General features: G+C 47.9%; 1 protein-coding gene across 1 annotated transcript in view; it reads right to left on the bottom strand.

Annotated features, from left to right (window-relative positions):
• Nucleotides 1-20,391, bottom strand: part of LOC147612883 (Zn-dependent exopeptidases superfamily protein) — a 112,501-nt gene that overhangs the window by 32,170 nt on the left and 59,940 nt on the right. The window contains exons 10-11 of the mRNA XM_086782152.1: nt 18,147-18,256; nt 17,895-18,007 (exon numbers count right to left, since the gene is read on the bottom strand). Coding sequence (XP_086638278.1) covers nt 17,895-18,007; nt 18,147-18,256 — 223 coding nt within the window. The remainder of the gene's footprint in view (nt 1-17,894; nt 18,008-18,146; nt 18,257-20,391) is intronic.

Genomic DNA, 20,391 nt, shown 5'->3' on the forward strand with positions numbered 1-20,391 from the left:
CTCAAATTACGAATACTTCCGCTGCATGCTACAGTGCTCTCAAGGAAAGCCCAATCCACTTTGTTGTCGTAGACTTTCTTAAAGTCCTGGAGGAGCAGCACTGCCATATCCTCCTATTGGAGGGGGCCATGGCGGTTGACTCCCAAAAAGTGAAGATGTTATCCAGGATGCTCCTATCCTAGATGAATCATGTTGAGTGCCATGAATCAGATTTGGGAGGTGAGGCTAAAGGTGGTGGCTAATGGCTTTGGTGAGGATTTTGTAGGCACTGCCAAGAGGGTGATGGGGCACGCCATGGCACTGACGTACCTCCACACAGTCACCACCCTCCTTGGGAATGAGGTGAATGAGCCCTTTGGACATGTGGCCAGTGATCATGATCTCATCAAAAACAAACCTCCATGAGGTCCCAGTGATGGAGGAAGAGAGAAACCGACAGGCCGTCCGCTCCAGCACACTTGCCGCAGCACGTCACTTAGCTCCTCACTCGACAACGGCGAACGCAAGAAGCTCTGAAGACTGGTGGAGACCACCTCACACATGTGCTCTCTCTCTCTCTCTCTCTCCAGCCTCTTCCACCGAAGATGCTATACTACAGAGATCACTTCATGAGTATCACTGATGATGGATTTATAGAGACCCCTAGATACATGGAGGGCTTTTTACCACACGGCTCCCGAGTGGCTATTGGTCAGCTCAGAGTTTCATCACACCGATTGGAGATTGAAACTGGCAGAGCAGCACGGATCCCCCGAGAGGAGAGGGTATGCAGATTGTGCAGAGAGGAGGTGGAGAGTGAGGAGCATTATGTATGCAGATGCAAAACATATACAGCCATCAGAGAGAGATATCCCATTTTATTCAGAGAGCCACATTCCCTACGCGAGATCTTTGAGGCAGCGGACCAGCGCATACTGGGGAGATACATTCTAAACATACAGCGCCACATTCTAAACATACAGCGCCACAGAGAGACATTATTACACGCTCAGACAGCTCCAGAGGGGGGGCGACAGACACAGATTACTACATTTTTTCAGAGATCCATCCCCCTCCCAGCCCCTACACGGCAGGTAATTACTCTCCAGAGAGCAGAGACACTTAGAGCCCGCAGGAGACAGAGGACACCTGGCTTTCGGACACCACGCCTATACCAGAGAGAGATGACAGAGATCAGAGCTCAGTTTCACAGAGAGGGTGCGGAGCGACTGGCTCGCTTCAGAGCACACCCAGGCATGTTCTTCAGGGAGCTGTGGACATCCCCTTCACTGATGTATACCATTTTATACCCCCAGTATGGTACAGGATGGAGCTAGCTAGGTTGCATATCATGATTGTATACTCCATGCATGTAGCTTTGCATTCTCCTAGTAGTAGAGCTCCATCCCCTGCACACCCAGATTCAGCTTTTTTTGTTCAGTACTTTTTCATTTTGTTGGGATGACAGAGGATACCCCATACAGGTACTCCGATTTGTCTCATAGGCCGAGTTCGGTCTTTTGGAAGACGTTAATAAAATCTCTCCTCCTCCTCCTCCTCCTCCTCCTCCTCTCTCTCTCTCTCTCTCTCTCTCTCTCTCTCTCTCTCTCTCTCTCTCTCTCTCTCTCTCTCTCTCCGTACCTACCTTGCCCAAGAGGAGTCACCTTGGACCGGGCCTCCACACTCCAGTGTGCCTGACGCCCTCGGCCCCCCCGCCGTCGGCCACGATCCCCTCATCAGCTCCAGATCCAGGACATGCTCCACCGCCATCGAGCTACCTTTCCACGTGACATAGTTGAGGGAGACCTCTCAGCCATAGTCATTAGCCCCATGCTTGATATTTTGGAGAGTGGTACACCATCTACTGGGAGCTGATGCTGCTCTCATGTTTCTATGTTCCTAGTATTCCATGATGAGTTTCCATTGGCAATTTTGTATCACCCTAGTGAGATAGCTATGTTTATGTTTTGTTTCTGTTTATTTTCCATTCCATGATGAGATATGCCATGGACATTATTATATCACTTTGGTCTCATAGACCCATTGGGTCTTTAGTAGATGCTTAATATATCTTTCTTTCTTAATATGTCACATGTACTGTCAGATGTTTCATTTTACATTTTCTTTTAGTTTTCCATGGCTCGGTATATCCATGGTACCATTGTATTACTTTTGGTTTCATAGGCCCTTGGGGTCTTCCGTAGACATTAGTGTAAATTTCTTTCTTTCTTCCTTTCTCTTAGGAGGAGACGAAGGGAGGAGCCAACTGAGACAAACATAGAGGATGTATATGATGGGTGGAAATCGATGGAGTGGCCGCTAGTGATGATGATCTGGAAGTAAGCCATTAGTGCCACACAAGATTGTGCGGGCGGAGATAGGGGTTGCATCGATTGTGACAGAGGCTATTTTCCAGACAGTGACATAACTGTCACAGATTATGGGAGCTCCCACAAATCAGACACCCCAGGCTCGCCCTAGAGTCCTCGAGACGGCTGACACTAGACGCAGACACGTAGTGTTGGTATGCCCAGGTGAGCACTTGGTTTGGTATGCATGGCATGCAGATGGAGGCAATCCCTTCGTTCCAGTATAGCATAGATGCGCCCTCCTTCGCTCTCAACCGCACAGAGCTGAACAGGGTCATCACGAAGGACATCGTGAGACTAGATACTCAGAGGACTTGGCACCCACCCGTCCAGCCCCTTGGGACGAAGATGGCCTTTTACATGTACCATTTTCTTCGACTGACAGAGGACGGCTTCATCACACGCCCGCACTACATGGACACACATCTGTCATTCGGGGTGCGATGTGTGATTGGACAAATCCGGACCTCATCCCATCAACTGAGAGTGGAGACAACTATATATGGGCCGAGGGCAGCTGCACCAGAGGACAGGATATGTCAGCCTTTGTCACTCAAAGGCTGAGAGAGAGGCCCATTATGTATGGAAATGCCCAGTGTACTATGAGATTAGGGGGAGGTTTCACTCCCTCTTCCGAGATGGATTTGGACCACTTTCCAGAATCTAGGATCATAGATTTCCCAGACTAGAGATGCTTGGGACTTTTCCTCCTGGAGCTTCGCACACACAGGGAGTCCCTTTTGCAGCCTAGACCAACGGTACCCATCAAAGGACCAGTACAAGAGCTCTCACCAACTTCTTCCAAACGAGGGCAGATTCACCCATTACACCCAACCTTCAGGCTGATGCACGAGCTCAGCCGAGAGGAGTGACACTAGACGGAGCCATTGAGCCATGTAGAGCCCGGCGCCTTGTGGTCTCCGCCAGGCCATACTCACCTCCTCCACCGTCTTCTCTGTCGGCATGATCCGTGACGCCATTGACAGGTTGCAAAATGGCTGAGCCCAGGATCATGATGGATTAGTGGCAAAGCACCTTTCGCATGCGAGGGATGTGCTCGCAGCACTCTTAGCCCACCTGTTCAATCGGGCCCTTTGCGAAGGTTTCCCTGCCAGTTGGTCAGCGAATACTATAGTACCGATCCTGAGAGCAGGTGATCCTACGGTTCTGAGTAACTATAGGACTATCATGGTTGACCATGTGCTAGACAAGCTCTATGGATCGGTACTAGAGCATGAGTTGAGCAAATGGCCAAAGACACATCAGCATCAGGCACATGGACAGACAGGGTTCAGGAGGGGATACTCTACCCTAGATCACATCTTCACGCTTCGGGCCATCATCGAGGAGGGCAGAGCTCAAGGGAGGAGAGTATATTGTTGCTTTGTGGATTTCCGCGGCGAGGCATTTGACATAGTACCACGAGGGAGGCTGATGCAGAGGCTACAGGACATGGGGGTGCCCACTGAGATGAGATGGGGAGTGTTAGCATTGTATGAGTCAGTTAGAGGCCGGGTCCGGGCTCTAGAAGGGATGTCAGAGGAGTGATGGGGAGAAAACTGAATTAGGGTTTAGAGTTCATTCATGGGAGACATACACAGAGAAGCAAGGGAGAGAGAGAGTTGTGGGGATAAGTCAACTCATGAGGCATGAGTGTGTGACTCCCCTATCACACATGTATATTGCACTAGTACACATAGTGCACTTAGTACATTAAAAGTACTAAGTGTACTATGTACTATAACTTATGGGCTTGTACACACTATAAGGGTGGGCATAATGCCTTTACCCCAACAACCTCCCACTTAAAGGCAAAGTGCCCTTAAGTAAAGGAAAAGAAAAAATCAGCATGTACATGATAATATACAAGGCCATATCAAGGCTGAAAATGGCCTCATCCAATGCCCATCAAGTGTCTGTAATGAGCAAACCGCTCCGGAGGCAAACTCTTCGTCAACAGATCAGCCGGGTTGTCATCCGTATGAATCTTAACAAGCTGAATTTGCTTGTTCTCTATCACCTCTCTGATGAAGTGATACTTCACATCCACATGCTTCGTCTTTGCATGAAAAACAGGGTTCTTTGCCAACTGAATGGCACTCTGACTGTCACAATGCAACAATGGAATATCCCCTGTATAACCCAAATCAACCACTAACCGAGATAGCCATAATGCCTCCTTGCAAGCCTCTGTGGCTGCAATATACTCGGCCTCTGTAGTAGATAAGGCAATGCACTTCTGCATCCTGGATATCCATGACACAGCACCTCCTGTGAATGTAAATACATAACCGGTAGTAGACTTCCGGTTATCTGGATGACCGGCATAATCCGAATCCGTGTAACCATGCACTAATGCATCCTGTTTGCCAAAGCAAATGCACAAATCCTGTGTGCCCTTCAGGTATCTCATGACACCTTTCACTGCTTCCCAATGTTTCTTGCCAGGGTTGGCCATGTATCTAGAAACCACTCCCACTGCAAATGCAATGTCCGGCCTAGTAGCAACCATGGCATACATGAGACTGCCACAAGCTGAAGCATACGGAATCTTGGCCATATCAGCCCTGTCACTATCCGACTGTGGGCTGTCCATAGCACTGAGTTTCACATATGGAGGCAAAGGAGTACTAGCTTTCTTCCCCCCGTCCATATTGAACCTCTGCAAAACTTTGCCAATGTATTCCTTCTGAGACAAATACAACACATGCTGATTTCTGTCCCGAAGTATCCGCATACCCAAGATGTGATTTGCATCACCCAAATCCTTCATATCAAAGGTTTGATGCAGCCTCTGCTTCAAGGCATCCATCTCTTTACGAGATTTCCCGGCAATCAACATATCATCAACATACAAAATGAGAATCAATAGACTGCCATCCAAAGCTTTCTTGGTGTACAAGCAGTGATCTATGTCACTTCTCCTGAATTTCTGAGATTTCATGAATGTATCAAATTTATGATACCATTCTCTTGGTGCCTGTTTGAGCCCATAAAGACTCTTTTTCAGCTTGCATACAAGCTTCTCCTTTCCACTCACTGCATAACCCTCTGGCTGCTGCATATATATCTCCTCATGGAGATCACCGTGAAGAAAAGCAGTCTTCACATCCATCTGAATCAAGTCCAGATCATCATGCGCAACCAAAGCCAACACAGCTCTAAGTGTGGTCATTTTGACCACTGGAGAGAAGATCTCATCAAAGTCCACACCATATTCCTGCTTGAAGCCCTTAGCCACTAACCTGGCTTTGTATCTTGGCTTTGCATCTGGTGCAACTTTGAGCCTGTAAACCCACTTGCATGGCAAAACCTTCTTGCCTGCAGGCAAATGCACCAACTTCCAAGTTCCATTTTTATGCAGAGAATCCATCTCTGACTTCATGGCACGCTCCCATAGAGCCTTGTCTGCCCTCTGTAAAGCCTCCTTGTAACATGAGGGCTCCCCACAGTCAGTGAGCATCAAGTAGTCAACCCCTGGAACAAACCTGTCAGGGGCTCTGGAGGGTCTAGTGGACCTCCGTACCCAATGACCATCATTTGCAGGTTGCTGTCCAGCCTGCATATCACCCATTGGTGGCTCCTGTTCCATGCCATAAGGCTGAAATATCATGCCCGGTATCTCCTCCAACTGTGGTATATCCATAGGGATATTTTCTGCCATGTCTGGCTGTCCATTTGGACCATTTTCAGCACCATTTAAGGGCTGGTTTTCCTGCTGTAATGGCTGATTTACAGCCCTTTGTTGTTGTCCATGATGTCCATCATCATCAAAGATGACTCTGCCAGGCTCCTGTTGCCTTGCAGGCTCCTTATACATGCATGTTTCATCAAAAATGACATCATTGCTGCGTATGATCTTTCTATTCATGGGATCCCAAAGTCTATACCCCATTTCACCTCTGTCACCATATCCTAGGAATATGCATTTGTGAGACTTAGGATCAAGTTTGGTGCGCATTTCCCTGCGTATGTGCACGTACGCAACGCAACCAAACACTCTCAAGTGCTTGTATGACGGAGGCTTCCCTGTACATACTTCCTCTGGCACTTTCCCACCAAGCCTCGTGTTAGGTGACCTGTTTATAAGGTGAACGGCTGTCATAACAGCTTCAGCCCAAAAACCATGAGGTAATGCAGCATGTGACAACATAGAACGGACCTTCTCCTGTATGGTCCTGTTCATCCTCTCTGCTGTCCCGTTTTGTGGAGGATCATAAGGAGTAGAGAGCTCCCTCTTGATGCCTTTAGCATCACAAAAGTCCTGAAACTGTTTGGACATGTACTCTCCACCATTGTCGGAACGCAAAGCTTTCAGTGTTTTGCCAGTTTGATTCTCAACAAGAGCAACAAACTTCTGAAACACTGAGAATGTATCACTCTTCAAACGAAGAGGATAAACCCACACCTTGCGTGTGGCATCATCTATAAAAGACACAAAGTATTTTGCCCCTCCCAAAGAGAGCTGAGGCATCTCACATACATCTGTATGCACAAGCTCTAACTGAGCATCTTTCTGTCCAAGAGCTTTCTTGTGGGGGCACTGTAGTTGCCTACCATATATACAATGCTCACAAAACTGAAAACTTGAAAACTTTAGAGAAGGCAAGTAACCCAAACGAGACAATTGCTCCATTCCCTTGACACTCATGTGTCCCAACCGGCTATGCCACATAGAAATTTCCGGCAGCTCGGTTGCATTTACATTAGCATGGTGACAAACACCTGCATGCATAAAATAAAGAGTGTCCACCTTAGAGCCTCTGGCAACAACCAGTGAGCCCTTACTAATTTTCCACTTTCCACTACCAAATGTGGTAACATAATCAGCATCATCAAGCTGTCCAGTAGAAAGCAGATTCTTCTTGATCTCAGGCACATGCCTGACATCATGGAGCATAAGTTGTGAGCCATCTGAAAATACAAGCCTCACATCACCTCTGCCAAGAATTTTGCATGCATGGTTATCACCCAAATAAACCACTCCTTCATTGCCAGCAGTATACCTGACAAACAAGTCTCTGCAACCTGTGACATGAAAGGAGGCACCTGAATCAATGATCCATGAGTGCATACCATGACCACCTGTAAGAAGTGAATGGGCATCAAGTGAAGAAGTAAATAGGACCTCATCCTCACTGCCACCTGCATGTGACACATTGATTTCTTCGATCTTGACTCCACTTTTGCCCTTTGGCTTTACATCTTTGGCTTCATCCTTCTCTTTGTCTTTGCCTTTTCCCTTTTCCTTTTGATCATTTTTCCATTTATAGCATTGCTTTTTGATGTGTCCCTTCTTGCCACAATAATGGCATTCCAAATCCTTTTTGGAGCGAGACTTGCTCCTTCCCCTTTCTTGGCTTTTTCCCCTTTGCTGGGATCTCCCACGTGCATTCATTGCATTGGACTTGCCAATAGAGTTGTTTTTCCTGTTCATCTCTTCTTGAAGAAGAGCACCCTCAACATCTGCATATGACAGCATAGCATTCGAATTGCTAGTGGCTGTCCTGAATGTGTCCCAACTCTCTGGCAAAGTGCATAACAAAAAAGTGGCTTTGAACTCATCGTCCATTGCCAACTTTTGATTAATGACCTGGCTGACAATACCATTAAACTCATTTAGATGGGCTGTCATAGAAGCCCCTTCCTTCATCTGAAGACCTATGAGTTTCTTCAACCAATACACTTTGCTTGAGGCACTTTGTTGGGCATACAAGTCCTGCAATCTTTGCCACATTCCCCAAGCTGTCTTCTCTTCACGAATGCTGAAAAGTAATGAGTCTGACACAGACAACATGATAGTAGATCTTGCCAGCTCATCCATATCTTCCCACTCTTCAGCCGTAAGAGAAGCGGGCATCACACCCCTTTCTTTGATAGGCTTGTGCTGCTTTTTCTGCAGCAACACATTGTAGCACTGGGTTTGCCAAATATCATAATTATGCGAGCCTTCAAGCTTCTTGATATGAAGCAATGAAGAGCTCTCACCTGTGGTTGCCATAACAAAATGCAACCTGTCAATGCCTGACTCCCTGCAAATGTGCAAACACTGCACCAAGATGTGCAAACACTGCACCCAAAGCACACAAAGTGCTTACAAATGTTCTCCCAAGCTTTATCTCCCACTGCGGAAGCAGGAATGCAACTTTTCTCCCACTTTTTGTGATGAAAACACCAAAATCTGGTTGCTGCAGATTTTGGACAGCACCTTAAATGTGCTCTTTTGCCCTTCCAAAGTACTGTACAGCAGTACTAAGTGCTCACCTGTGATGTACCAAACCTGTACCGGCAAGTACAGCAGCTGAATTTGAACCTTTTGGTCACTCAAAACAGTGTACAGCCATGCCAAAACTTGCACAAAGCTGTGCCAAATCTGTACCAGCAGGTACAGTAGCAATAAATGCTCTCCTGGCTGTCCAAATGAGTGAAAATCAGACTTTAAGTGTCCCGAACACTGCATACAACAGTTCCGAACAGAAATTGGGCAAAAGCCCCTTGACTGCAAGCTGATTTCTGAGGATTCAAGGCATAAATGTCTTGCCTGCTGCTTTGCCAAGCTCAACAAGCATACAAACTTGAAAAGCCCCTTGATTTGAGATCAATTTCTGATCATGCATGGTACATTGGCGCACATGAAGCCATCCAGAGTGTTCACGATGCTTCCCCCTGGCCACATATACATCAAATACATGAAAGCCCCTTGATTTACAGGCACATTGAGTGCTTGTAAGGCATCAACACATTATCCACAGCATCAAATGCGATCGCCTGCATGCAAATCAACCAAATCGGCACAAAAGCCCCTTGATTTGCAAAGTAATTTGCTGCAATTTGCTGCAATTTTGCCCAAATGTGCGATTTTTCACATCATACAGCATGTATGAGTGCTTAATTGCACAATTACATCAAAAGCCCCAAATTTCGACATCCAATTTCCTGCAAATTGATCCTGATTTGACCAATTTCCTGCAAATTTATCCTGATTGTGACCAATGTCACCCAATTTTGCCAATTTTGCTCAAAAATTGAGCAATTGGGCACTTGTATCTGCTCAATTGTTGATTGTACTTGCTCAATTGCAAATCCCAAAAAAAAATTGAGGCAACTACCTTGTAATTTCTGATTTTTCTCAATTTGCAGGCTGTTGCAGGAAAAGAGGGGTTGATGCTGATGCTGATGCTGCTGCAGAAAGCTATTGCTGCCTATTGCTCTCTTCTGCTTGTGAGGGGTGATCTGTAGACGAGGACGGCATCACAAGGGTCCATTCAGCATCGGCTGCCTTCTTCAGACTGAAACATCCGGTGCTCTCACTGTAGACATACACCGTTGTCTGCTGAGAGGAAGAAACTGTCTCTGCCATCACTGAGCTTTCCCGCTTTGGACTCACGTTGCTGCTTTGTGAGAGAGGAGGGCCTTCTTCCACAAAGCCATCGCTGGGCTGCTGTGCGCTTCACTCGGCTAGTGCCAAGCTACAAGACGGGTGGTGGAGGGTCGTGCTGGACGGGTTCTGTTGATGGACGTCTTCGCTTAGCGCCTGGACGTCTTCGCCTGCGTGTGATGCAACGCCCGCCACCTAATGGATAGCACTACACGTATTCGCCTTCGCTCAAGCCTGCTTTCGCCTAGCGCATCTACGCCCAGCGCTTGTTCGCTCAACGCCGGGCGCTTCAGATTCGCCCAGCGCTACACGCCTTTGTTGCAGTAGGCGCCTGACACGCCTTGTGGCCAGCAACGCTACACGCTCACCGCACTGTCTCTGCCGGCTTGTGTCAAGTCGTCCTTCGCTTCACCCACAGCTGTGCGACAGTTCTCACTGTCTTGCAGCGCATGTGCTCCTTGCTGAGCACCGAAAGCTCCAAGCAATCTCTTCTGCTCGTGCCAAGCTCAAGGCTCCATAGCCGAGCTTCTTCTTCTTCGCGATGAAGATGACCCGCACACCCGCACACCCGCTCTGATACCAGTTGATGGGGAGAAAACTGAATTAGGGTTTAGAGTTCATTCATGGGAGACATACACAGAGAAGCAAGGGAGAGAGAGAGTTGTGGGGATAAGTCAACTCATGAGGCATGAGTGTGTGACTCCCCTATCACACATGTATATTGCACTAGTACACATAGTGCACTTAGTACATTAAAAGTACTAAGTGTACTATGTACTATAACTTATGGGCTTGTACACACTATAAGGGTGGGCATAATGCCTTTACCCCAACAAGGAGATCACCAGCACTATTGGGATGAAGCAGGGTTGCCCGCTATCACCCACTCTCTTCAGGCTATACATTGATGAGATCTCTGATTACATTGACAAATTAGGAGGACCTTGAGCTGGCTTGGGAGGAGTGTTGATCCCTCTGTTGCTCTATGCCGACGACATTGTACTTATCTATGATACACTTGAGGGGCTGCAGAGACACCTGGATGCATTACAGACCTTCTGCCAGGATAGGGACCTTACAGTGAACCTTGAGAAGACCAAGGTAATGATGTTTAACACGTCTCAGCAGTGGGCCCACCGGTTGCTTGAGTTCACCTATGGTGGGGACACAGTACAGAGACTTGAGAGTCATGAGATATCTCTACCTGGGGTCACTTTTGTTGGACCGCACTTTACCATAAGGAGGGCGGCGGAGGATAGATTGACTAGAGGATATGCTGCACTTGGAGCCCTGGAGAGCCAATGTGCACACATCCAGTTCCATGAGCCTCGAACGAAGCTCTGGTTATTTGACACGTTGGTTACACCAGCGCTTTTGTACGGCGCTCCCATCTGGAGGCTGAGTCTCTATCACAGGCAAATCTACAACAGAGAAGCTAGCCTCGTGTGGAGGGGAGTTTTATGATGGGTGGGAGCAGATGGAGAGACCACTAGTGATGATGATCTCCTGCATGATCAGGAGTAAATCATCAGTACCACATGAGATAGTCCGGGCAGAGATGGGAGCCCCACCGATCGTAGCCGAGGCCCTCTTTCAGACCGTCACTCTCATACATAGGCTATGGAGCCTCTCCAGGCACGGATACTCTAGACTCGCACTTGAGTCATCCAGACAGCTCGCATCACAAGGCGACACGGAGTGTTGGTATGCCCGGACTAGAGCATGGTTACAGCTACATGGTATGCATATGGACCGCCTTCCACCTTCCTAGAGTTGAGCCGGAGTAAAGCTCAACAAGATCATCGGGATGGATATCATTCAGTTACACACATAGCACGCACATGGATCACACCGCCGCGCCACTAGGGACGAAGATGGCTTTCTAGCGAGCGCATCTTCTCCACTTATCCCCTGATGGTTTTGTTGTCTGCCCGAGGTACATGGACATTCACCTCTCTCATGGAGTCAGATGTGCTATTGGCCAGATCCGCACGTCTTCACATCAGCTGAGGATAGAGACCGGTCGATATGGAGCCATCTCCCTTCCCCCTGAGGATCGGATCTGCCACCACTGTCAGCTGGAGCCAGACACTGAGGAGCACTACATATGTCGGTGCCTAGTGTACTACGAGATCCGAGGGCGCTTTCATTGCCTCTTCCGAGATGGATTTGGGCCATTGTCCAGAGTGATGGACAACTCAGACCAGCGTTGCCTTGAGCTTTTTCTCCTCGAGCTGTGAAGACACCGAGACCACATCCTACGCTCTAGACATGGGGGACATGTTGTAGACACTGGCCAACGCACCCTTACCGACTTCTTCAGAGTAGTAGCAACCCCACGCACCGTTAACCACAAGTATACTGGGCCCACACAGCCACCTCGAGGAGTCACCCTGGAAAGAGCTGGAGAGCTATGTAGAGCACGACGTCACGACCCGCTGGGCTGCAGCCCCAGCCAAGACATTATCAGAGGACACAGGCGATATTGGCACGACGTCGTGCGGCACGACCTCGGCGCTTCAGCTTGTCTATGCTGGATCAACCTATGTGAGCCATTATGGGATGAGTCTATCCCAGCTGCTTCCCATAGCCTATCATTTTTTCCAGTTCCACACTTTTATCATATATGCCTTTTTCTGGCAGTTGTATCAGGCCACTAGTTCCTCTTTGGTTTCAGTTTATGCTTTTCATTTTCTACTCGGGACATTAGTTTCCTTGAGTTTTGGATGTATTGGTACTTTAGTCTCATAGGCCACTTTGGCCTCTTGTCGATGTTACTCTCTCTCTCTCTCTCTCTCTCTCTCTCTCTCTCTCTCTCTCTGTGGGTGGTGAGCAGAGGACCAGCTGAGAGAAGCCCTCTGTAGAAGTCTGTGACAATGGCGCACCTGCCGGGGATCTGACTCAATAGAACTCCCTAGACTCCTCAGCCTGAGGACATCGTCTTGGCGGTGGTGAGGACCTGTAATATCGAAAAAATCGTGCGTGACCCTGTCTCTATCCTGGGTCCATAAAGATGCACGAGCAAGATACCTGAACTCCACCCTCCTCTCCTCAATCGAGCGTATCTCCCTGTGGGCTGTCTCCAGCTATGCCTCTGGCCACGGGCTGTCTGGGGTCTGCTCCTACAGTCTCTGGAAAGAGGCAAGGCTCCTGTCCTGCTCTCAAAACACAATAAGCCTATCCTAGGCTGCCCTCTATAAGAGAGAACTGATCTCCTTCAGCCCAAACTCTAGATCCGCTGCAGTTGATCCCTGCCTGAAGGTAAGGTGTCCCAAATCTCAGCGATCTGTGTGCCGATCTCAGTTTCCTGGACAAGGCTCTCTGGGATGCGGACACTTTATTGTTGTCTCTGGCCTCCAGGGGTCCTCTAAGTGAAGGAGGATGGGAGCATGATGTGATAGCATGGGGCCTGCTATGATGCCAATCATGCCCCCCGCCCCCTGGCTGCAACCCACTTATCCACATAAAATCTGTCAATGTGAGCGCTTTTAGGGCCATGCATCCTGTATCAACTCTAGTAGGTGCCAACGATCCCTCATGGTGAGAACCAACTCCTCCTAGGCGGAGTACTTGACCCTCTCGAGAGTGTCCAGCCCACCACCCCATAGCTGACGATGGGGAATGAGACCTGCTCGGTGCACCCTCAGCACAATGGTCTTTGGGGACGGTTTGGAGGGGGAGTCGTAGCTCCTATCTCTTTGCGGCCCAACCTGATCCAGCCTTCCAGGAAGACACACACTACTCTCACCCTGCAGTATGCATACTGGGGGCTCCATCCATCACAGTAGAGGTAATGATAGGGCGGCCAACTAACACATGTAGAAAGACAAACAAGACCACCTCCAGATTCGAGGAGGCGAGGCATCCCTCCTGGTTCCGGTGCCCTAACCCTCCTAGCTCCTTGTGTGCTAGGGGTCAGCAATGTGATCATATCACTAAGTCGTCGCGCGCCGCACGCGGGGGTGGGGGAGGAAGACTCAGGTGGCAGGGCAGCCACTGCGGAAGCTGCAATCTTCATATCCACTGGATCAGAGAACTTGTGAATCAGGCGGCGTAGAGAGCCGGGCTGCCTTCGCGGGAAGGATCAAGCATTGCAGAGGGCGAAGGGAGTTTTGGCCGGGGCGGGGTGGGGGGGGGGGGGGGGGGGGGTTTGTCAACAACCTCATGGCGTGGCATTTGGATAAAGGGATCCTAAACTTCATGCGGGGTGGGTTATGTCACCTCTCCATCACGATTCTGGTCTTGGGGTAAATGCTCATAACAGTTACCAGTAGGTGCCATTGCCTCGGGAGTCCCACAAACTTGGCCCTCTGGCTCCCATTGATAGGTTTTTTTGTGTCAAAACCTTCGAGCCCAATAGATGTGCCTACCCTAAACCCCGGAACTCAAATAAGATGATCGGGTATGTTTAGGACATTAGGAGATAATGGTTGTTGAGAGTTGTGAGAAAGCCAGGGGAATTCTAAGAGAGCTCTGTGGAAGCTTGTTTGTGATCATTCTGGTTTTGGGAAGAAGGCGACGCGGGATTTGATTGAGCAGTTTTGATCTAGTCAGAGTAGAGAGTGCAAGGGGTGACAGCGGATCTTGTAGGAGGTTGGTGCCCTAAGATCTCGGAGAGTTGCATCTCTGTTAGAACTTGGGTGGATCCAAGGCTTTGTTGAATTGCTTTTTGTTGTGTTCGTGGTGGAGGCCTACAGAGTGTGGCTGCACAGCCCTTTGTTGCTAGTTCTTGTGGAAATTGAAGGAAAAGATTTTAAGAGTTTTGCCGGGATTTTCCTGTGGTGGATTCCCCTTGTTCTTGACGCTCTCTCTTTCAGTTTGAACCCCATGTCTCAAGGTTGTTGAGACAAGCTCTTTATCATCTATATGCAAGAGGGTTTTTTATGGTTTTTGATTGATGAGTTGTCTATGCTCTGAAAGCTTTCATTTGGAGTCAGCAATATCTGACTGAGTCAACTGGTGATCAGTTGCGTGTCTGGATTAGTCAGCTGATGTTGTTGAAGTACTTGTCGAAAGAAAGTCGGATAGGTTGGGGACTGGATGCTGGTTTAGATCAGCTGAGGACTGTGTCAAGTCAGAAGGGTGTCACCAAGGTCAGCTGAATATCAATAGGAGTCAGTTGAGGATTTACAAGGGTAGATTTGGTCCTTTTGGGTTGAAAGGAATTGATATAGGGATTCAGTCAGACTGTCAGATTTTCAATCAGTCAACAGCAGTCAGATCTGAGTCACCTCAGGAAGATAGGACAGATTCCAATCAGCAGGGGAGAGCTGATAGGTTATGTGGGGTTCTGAAGTATTTGAAGTTTGTTGGTATTGGAGGAACCTTGAGGAAGCTTGGCAGACATAATTCTATCTGGGGTCAGCAGCAGCTGTCTAATTCAGTCCGCAGTCAGCAGCTGATCCGCCTGTGTTAGCTGGGAGTGTTTTTGGTCAGCTGGTGGTCAGCTGAAGGTTTGTAAGTGAAGATCAAAGCTGTGGGAGGTCAGAGCTAACCTGGGAGGAAAATTGCAGAAATCAGTTGGGTTAGTATGAAGAGTTTGGAGAGTGCTCAAGTATTCGCTTGTGTCAGTTGGAGGACAAAAGACATCAGTTGAGTGGACTGGTGCTTTAATTTGGTGTTTTGCTCGGGTTGTGGTGCTAGGTGGTTGTTCCCTACTCACAGTGGTGTGTTCGGACGAGCTAGAGGCAGGTCTCCCCCGACACATCACCGTCACCCATTCGTGCTGACGAGACCTAGGCTGGCTGCTGGCAGCTCATGTCCTCTATGTAGTGGGCCTATCGTTGGAGAAGCTGGTGGTGGAACGCCGGGTCTACCTGGCCAGGCAGCTGTCCATCTAGCTGAAGAGAGGCGTGGGGCTTGCCGCTGGGCTGTTCCTCTCCTATCGGGGGGGACTTGGAGCAGGGTCTAAAGGGAGACCACTAAGGACCTGACGTGGAGGGCAGGCTCTGGCTAGCAGGTGTCCGCCAGGTGTCCCATCTGTCTACAACTGAAGCACTGCCCAGGGAGACCTAAATAGTACACAGGCTGCAGAATGAAGACAACGTGATGACCTGCGGGAGAGCACCATGGAGGCGGTAGTCTGGGAGATTCCAAGACCTGTCCAATCAATCAATTAATTGATTGCAAGAGAGGGATATACTTCTTTAAGAGGCCTAGGAAGCAAACTGTGACGGGGAAGCCAGTCAATCCTGCAAGAGGGTCGGATGCGGTGTCAAAGATGCCATCAAGCGAAAAACGCATTAGCTGTGTTTACCATGATGGGACTCTGCTAAAGCACCCTGTCAGCCACCATTGCAAGAGAGTCAAACTATACTTGGGTGTAGCCATGCCCAAGAAAATGAATATTGGTGATTTTTCTGGGCATGCCAACGAGGGCTGCCTGGAGCAAATCCCGAATATAACCACATGCTATGCAACTGTCCATGAGCTTGAAACCAATCAAAAGCCCACGAGGGAGGATACTGTCGATGCCAAGAGCAGGGTTGTTTCTGTACGGTGTACGTCGCCTTTATCGTACGGTACGATACCGTACCTGCTCGTACGGATTTTTCAGAAAAAAAAAATTCTAGAAATTTTTTTTCCCCGAATTTTTTTTTTCTTTTGGGAGGTAATGTTCTTTTTTTTGCTTATCTATGGCTGTTTGAGCTTCCTCTGTACTATGATGCTTCCCTCCTTTCTAAAATACTCTATTTCTGGACTTGAAAATACCTAAGTTTATAAGTATTTTTTTAAAACATCGTATTTTATTGTACGATAAGAAAAAATATTATATCATACCGTATTTTCCCGTACGGTATCGTATCGTACGAACCGTACAGTATCGTACCTGACAACTATGGCCAAGAGCTGGAGATCTTCTTCAGAGAATACGCAAGGGGCAACGGCCGTGGTTAGGGATGATGGAGCAGCTTCCATGGAGTACTCTTGCGGGGGTGAAGACCAGAGTAAGCCGACATTCGCTGATAGAACTGCGACCCTAACACTGGAACTTGAAGAGGGAGGGACGGGAGAGGATAGTGCTCAAGAATAAGGTGCTGGGGGACAGGGGAAGGGTGGGGAGGCAAAAAAAAAGAAGGAAAAAAGGGGGGACGAAGGGGGGCTGGCAGACGGGCGACGGATGAAGAGGTGGCACGCGAAGAGGGCCCCCAAGAAGGGGGAAGGGGGGAAGGACGGAGGTGCGCATGAGGAAGGCAGCTAAGGAGAAGGTCGATGGTCGGAAGACGAGTGCCGACAGGCGGGTAGGGGGCGAGGCAGCAGGGGCCTGAAGGAGGCAGGAAGGGCACAGGAGATGGTAGGCAGAAGGGCATGCAATGGCAAGGGGAAAGAGTGGGAGGCAGGGGGGCGCACGGTGCGCAGGGGATGCACAGGAGGGAGGGCGACAGGTGTAGGGGGGAGCTCCAGCTCAATCGGTCTCAGATTATTCCTTTATCTTGAAAATGACTACAGCTTAAGTGGAAAGTGATTGGGGATTCCAATCAACAATATCTTGTCATCAATTTAGTGAGGAAGCAAAGATTGAGGAGGATCCTAAAGCACATGACCTTAGTACTTCCTCACAATCTCATGGTTGGCCAGGATATATCAAGCCTCAATATGTAAATTTGGTATGTCTACAGATAAATCAATATAATAAAGGCCATTCAATGAACCTCTAGAGACCTCGTTAATGAACTCCTAAATATGCAACGATATTAGTTGTCTTGAAGCCGGCACTCTCCATGGCCATTGAGGTAAATACCCATGGAGTTTAGCCATCATCTTAGATAAAAACTCATGCTCAAGGGAAGTTTGCACTAATTTTGAGCACCAATATGGCAGCCCAAGGTGTGACATGGCATCATTGGATTGGTTCACATGAACATCTCAGATGGACACCTCCGATGGTGCCACATGGGTGGCCTAATGGAACTAGTTGCCTCTGATCTCAAAATCTGTGAAGCGCTCATGCTAAAAATCTTGATAAATGCCATGATATCAACAAATTCATTGAAAAACACAGACTCCTGAAAATGTAATCACCATCTGTTCTCAGCCAAGAAAAATATAACCACCCCAAACTGGTAAATACAACTATTAATATATAAAGCTGCTTCTTTAAAGGAGGAAAAAAATGCCATCACCATACAAGAAACTTTGAAAATCAAGTCTTTGCGAAAGCTACTCACATTTACAGCCCGACCAAAGTGTTCGGTAAAAGGCGGGAGCACTTCAAAGAAAACCATCGACAATGCCATAAGGAAAACAAACAGCAATCCCCAAAAAATCCACTTTAACCCACCTATACAATACACACATTGCTGGATGTTTAATTCAAACGGAGCAGTTATATTCCATCTTGTAGTTGTAAATATGGATGCATATCTTATATGTCATGCTTACAAAACATAAGTAAGACTTCTCAGCTTCAACCCACTCACCTGAACGATGTGCATACGGAAGAAGATACACTAGAAAAAGGCAAACCACAATTGCTGCCAAGATCGCCATTACTGAATTTCCAAGCCAATCAGAATTCATCCCTGGATTTCTGTAAATAAGATAACGATCAAGATTTCAACTCATGATGCTTTCTCTTAAGATAAAATGACAATAAATGGTTTTTCATCAAATAACCTTTATTTCAAAAATAAATGCCTCTCCTTTTAGAAATCAATTGATGCATGTAGGTGGCCTTGCAATCCCTCTCAAAAGTGTGAGAGACTATCATCATGTGCTTGGGATAGTATCAAGACTAATATATCTGCAACTGTGAATCTTGGCCCTATATATGAGTAAAGGGGACGCAACCAACCACCATATCTATGCGAAAAGGGGGAATACATGTCATGTGCACAGTGTGTATCTACCGTGTGCTACACGCACACAAGACTAGCTTCGAGGTTTGGGGAAGCTAGGAGCTAGGCAGGCTGATTGGCGAGCTGAGTTAGGGATAGACTAACGGGCAGGCACCCAAGTATGGACGGGCGGGTGACCAAGTGTGGATGCCCGATGACCGGCCAAGAGCCTATAAAAGGGTGGCCAAGGTTGTTCATTAGTTCATAAAGTCTCACGTGTCTTTGTGAGAGCTTTATGGTCAAGAGCCTGAATCTAGTGCAAACGTGCACCTGCTGTATGCAGCCGAGGCCAGTAGCAGTCTCGACGCCTGCGAGGGTAGCTTCCTGGCGGTATGGGACGTCACGAGGTAGAGATTGGTCGGTACGTCCATCTAGTTAGCTCAGCTCGTGGCTCGGTGGGGACAGCCAAGACTTGTGGGCTTGCCCACGGCTGTCAAGGTTGGGAGGTGAGTCAGGCTTGCACCCCCTTCATGTTTGCTTGGTTTGTTTGAAGGTTTCGAGTCTTGTACCAAGAGCGTTCTACGAGGAGATCCTATGGGGATTTCTATGAGAGCAAGCCTCGAGAACGAGCAAGTTGGTAGGTAGAGAAGATCAGGTCTAAGAAAAGGTACGAGTTCGTGAAGATTGCTGTTTTTTCAAATTCAGCATTTTGCTTTCGCATCGTAGGAACCCGTGATGAAGATTTGGTCTTGTATGGGTTGTTTGCTTTGCAAAGAAGAAGGGCTGGATGTGTTTTTTGCAACTGTGTGAACAGTTCGAGAGAAAGAAAGAAAGAAAGAAAGATATATTAATGTCTACGAGAGGCCAAAGTCGGCCTATGAGACAAAAAATAATGCAACTGTGTTCTTCCGGTCATCGGAAGAAAAGAAACAAAAGAAAAAGTGTGCATGTGTCTGGATACAACTGTGAATCATCATGGATCGGTGGAGCCCATATACAAACAATATAAGGGGGGTGGGGATGTGGATGGAGTGCTAAGGCAAGACGCATCTCTATATGCTGAAGGGGTAGTACAAGCATGCTATGCAGATCTATGTCTAACTCCATCCAGTGCCATAAGAGGGAGAGAGAAGAGGTGCCTAGGTGGTTGCGCAGTCTTAAGTGCGAAGAAGCTTGTACACGCAGTTAGGGCAGGTGGTCATCTGTACGTGCGGGCCGGCCAGGTACGTGTGCAAGCGCAAGCAGGCGCTGGTGCGCAGGCAGGCGCAGAACCCCAAGCGTATACGCAAGTGGCCAAGCGTATGCGTGGGCAAGCGGGTACATGTATGCTACGTGCACAGTGACCAATTGCCGCTGGGCAAGCGGGTGTACGGGTGGCTGGCAGGCAGGCGACCAACTAGCAAGACGGCGCAGAGAAAATAGCAAAAAGCACAATCGATGAGTGGTTTTTTTTAGCTTTTATTTTTTGAAAAAATCACATCTGCTTTCGGTGTTTTCATATGCGCCTAAGGGTTTTACTAAACCCACACTTCAGAAAGAGGGTTTAAAAAACCCACGTATTGCTTTGTAAAATGTTTTTTTTTTATAAAGAAAAACAGAATATATATATATATATATATACATTACCAAAAAAAAAACACAAAAGCAAAAGCTAAGTAAGCTTTTGAGGAAGCCTATAAATTCCCCTTAAGTGGGCTTCTTACCACACATCTCTCAAGCTCTCAAGTTCTCTAGCACTCTTTCTTGTGCAAGATAAATCTTTTCTCTCGCCTTGCCCTCTTCAAGATATCGACCCTAGAATCAGAGATGGAACCCGTCCCCGAACGTGAAGACCTGCAAGCTACGGAAGCCACCGATAGCGATCTTTTCGACGATTTTGTTTCAAAAT

Source organism: Cibotium barometz, chromosome 44, assembly GCF_041138505.1.
Source record: "Cibotium barometz isolate CiBa-2024 chromosome 44, ASM4113850v1, whole genome shotgun sequence".
Classification (NCBI taxonomy): domain Eukaryota; kingdom Viridiplantae; phylum Streptophyta; class Polypodiopsida; order Cyatheales; family Cibotiaceae; genus Cibotium; species Cibotium barometz.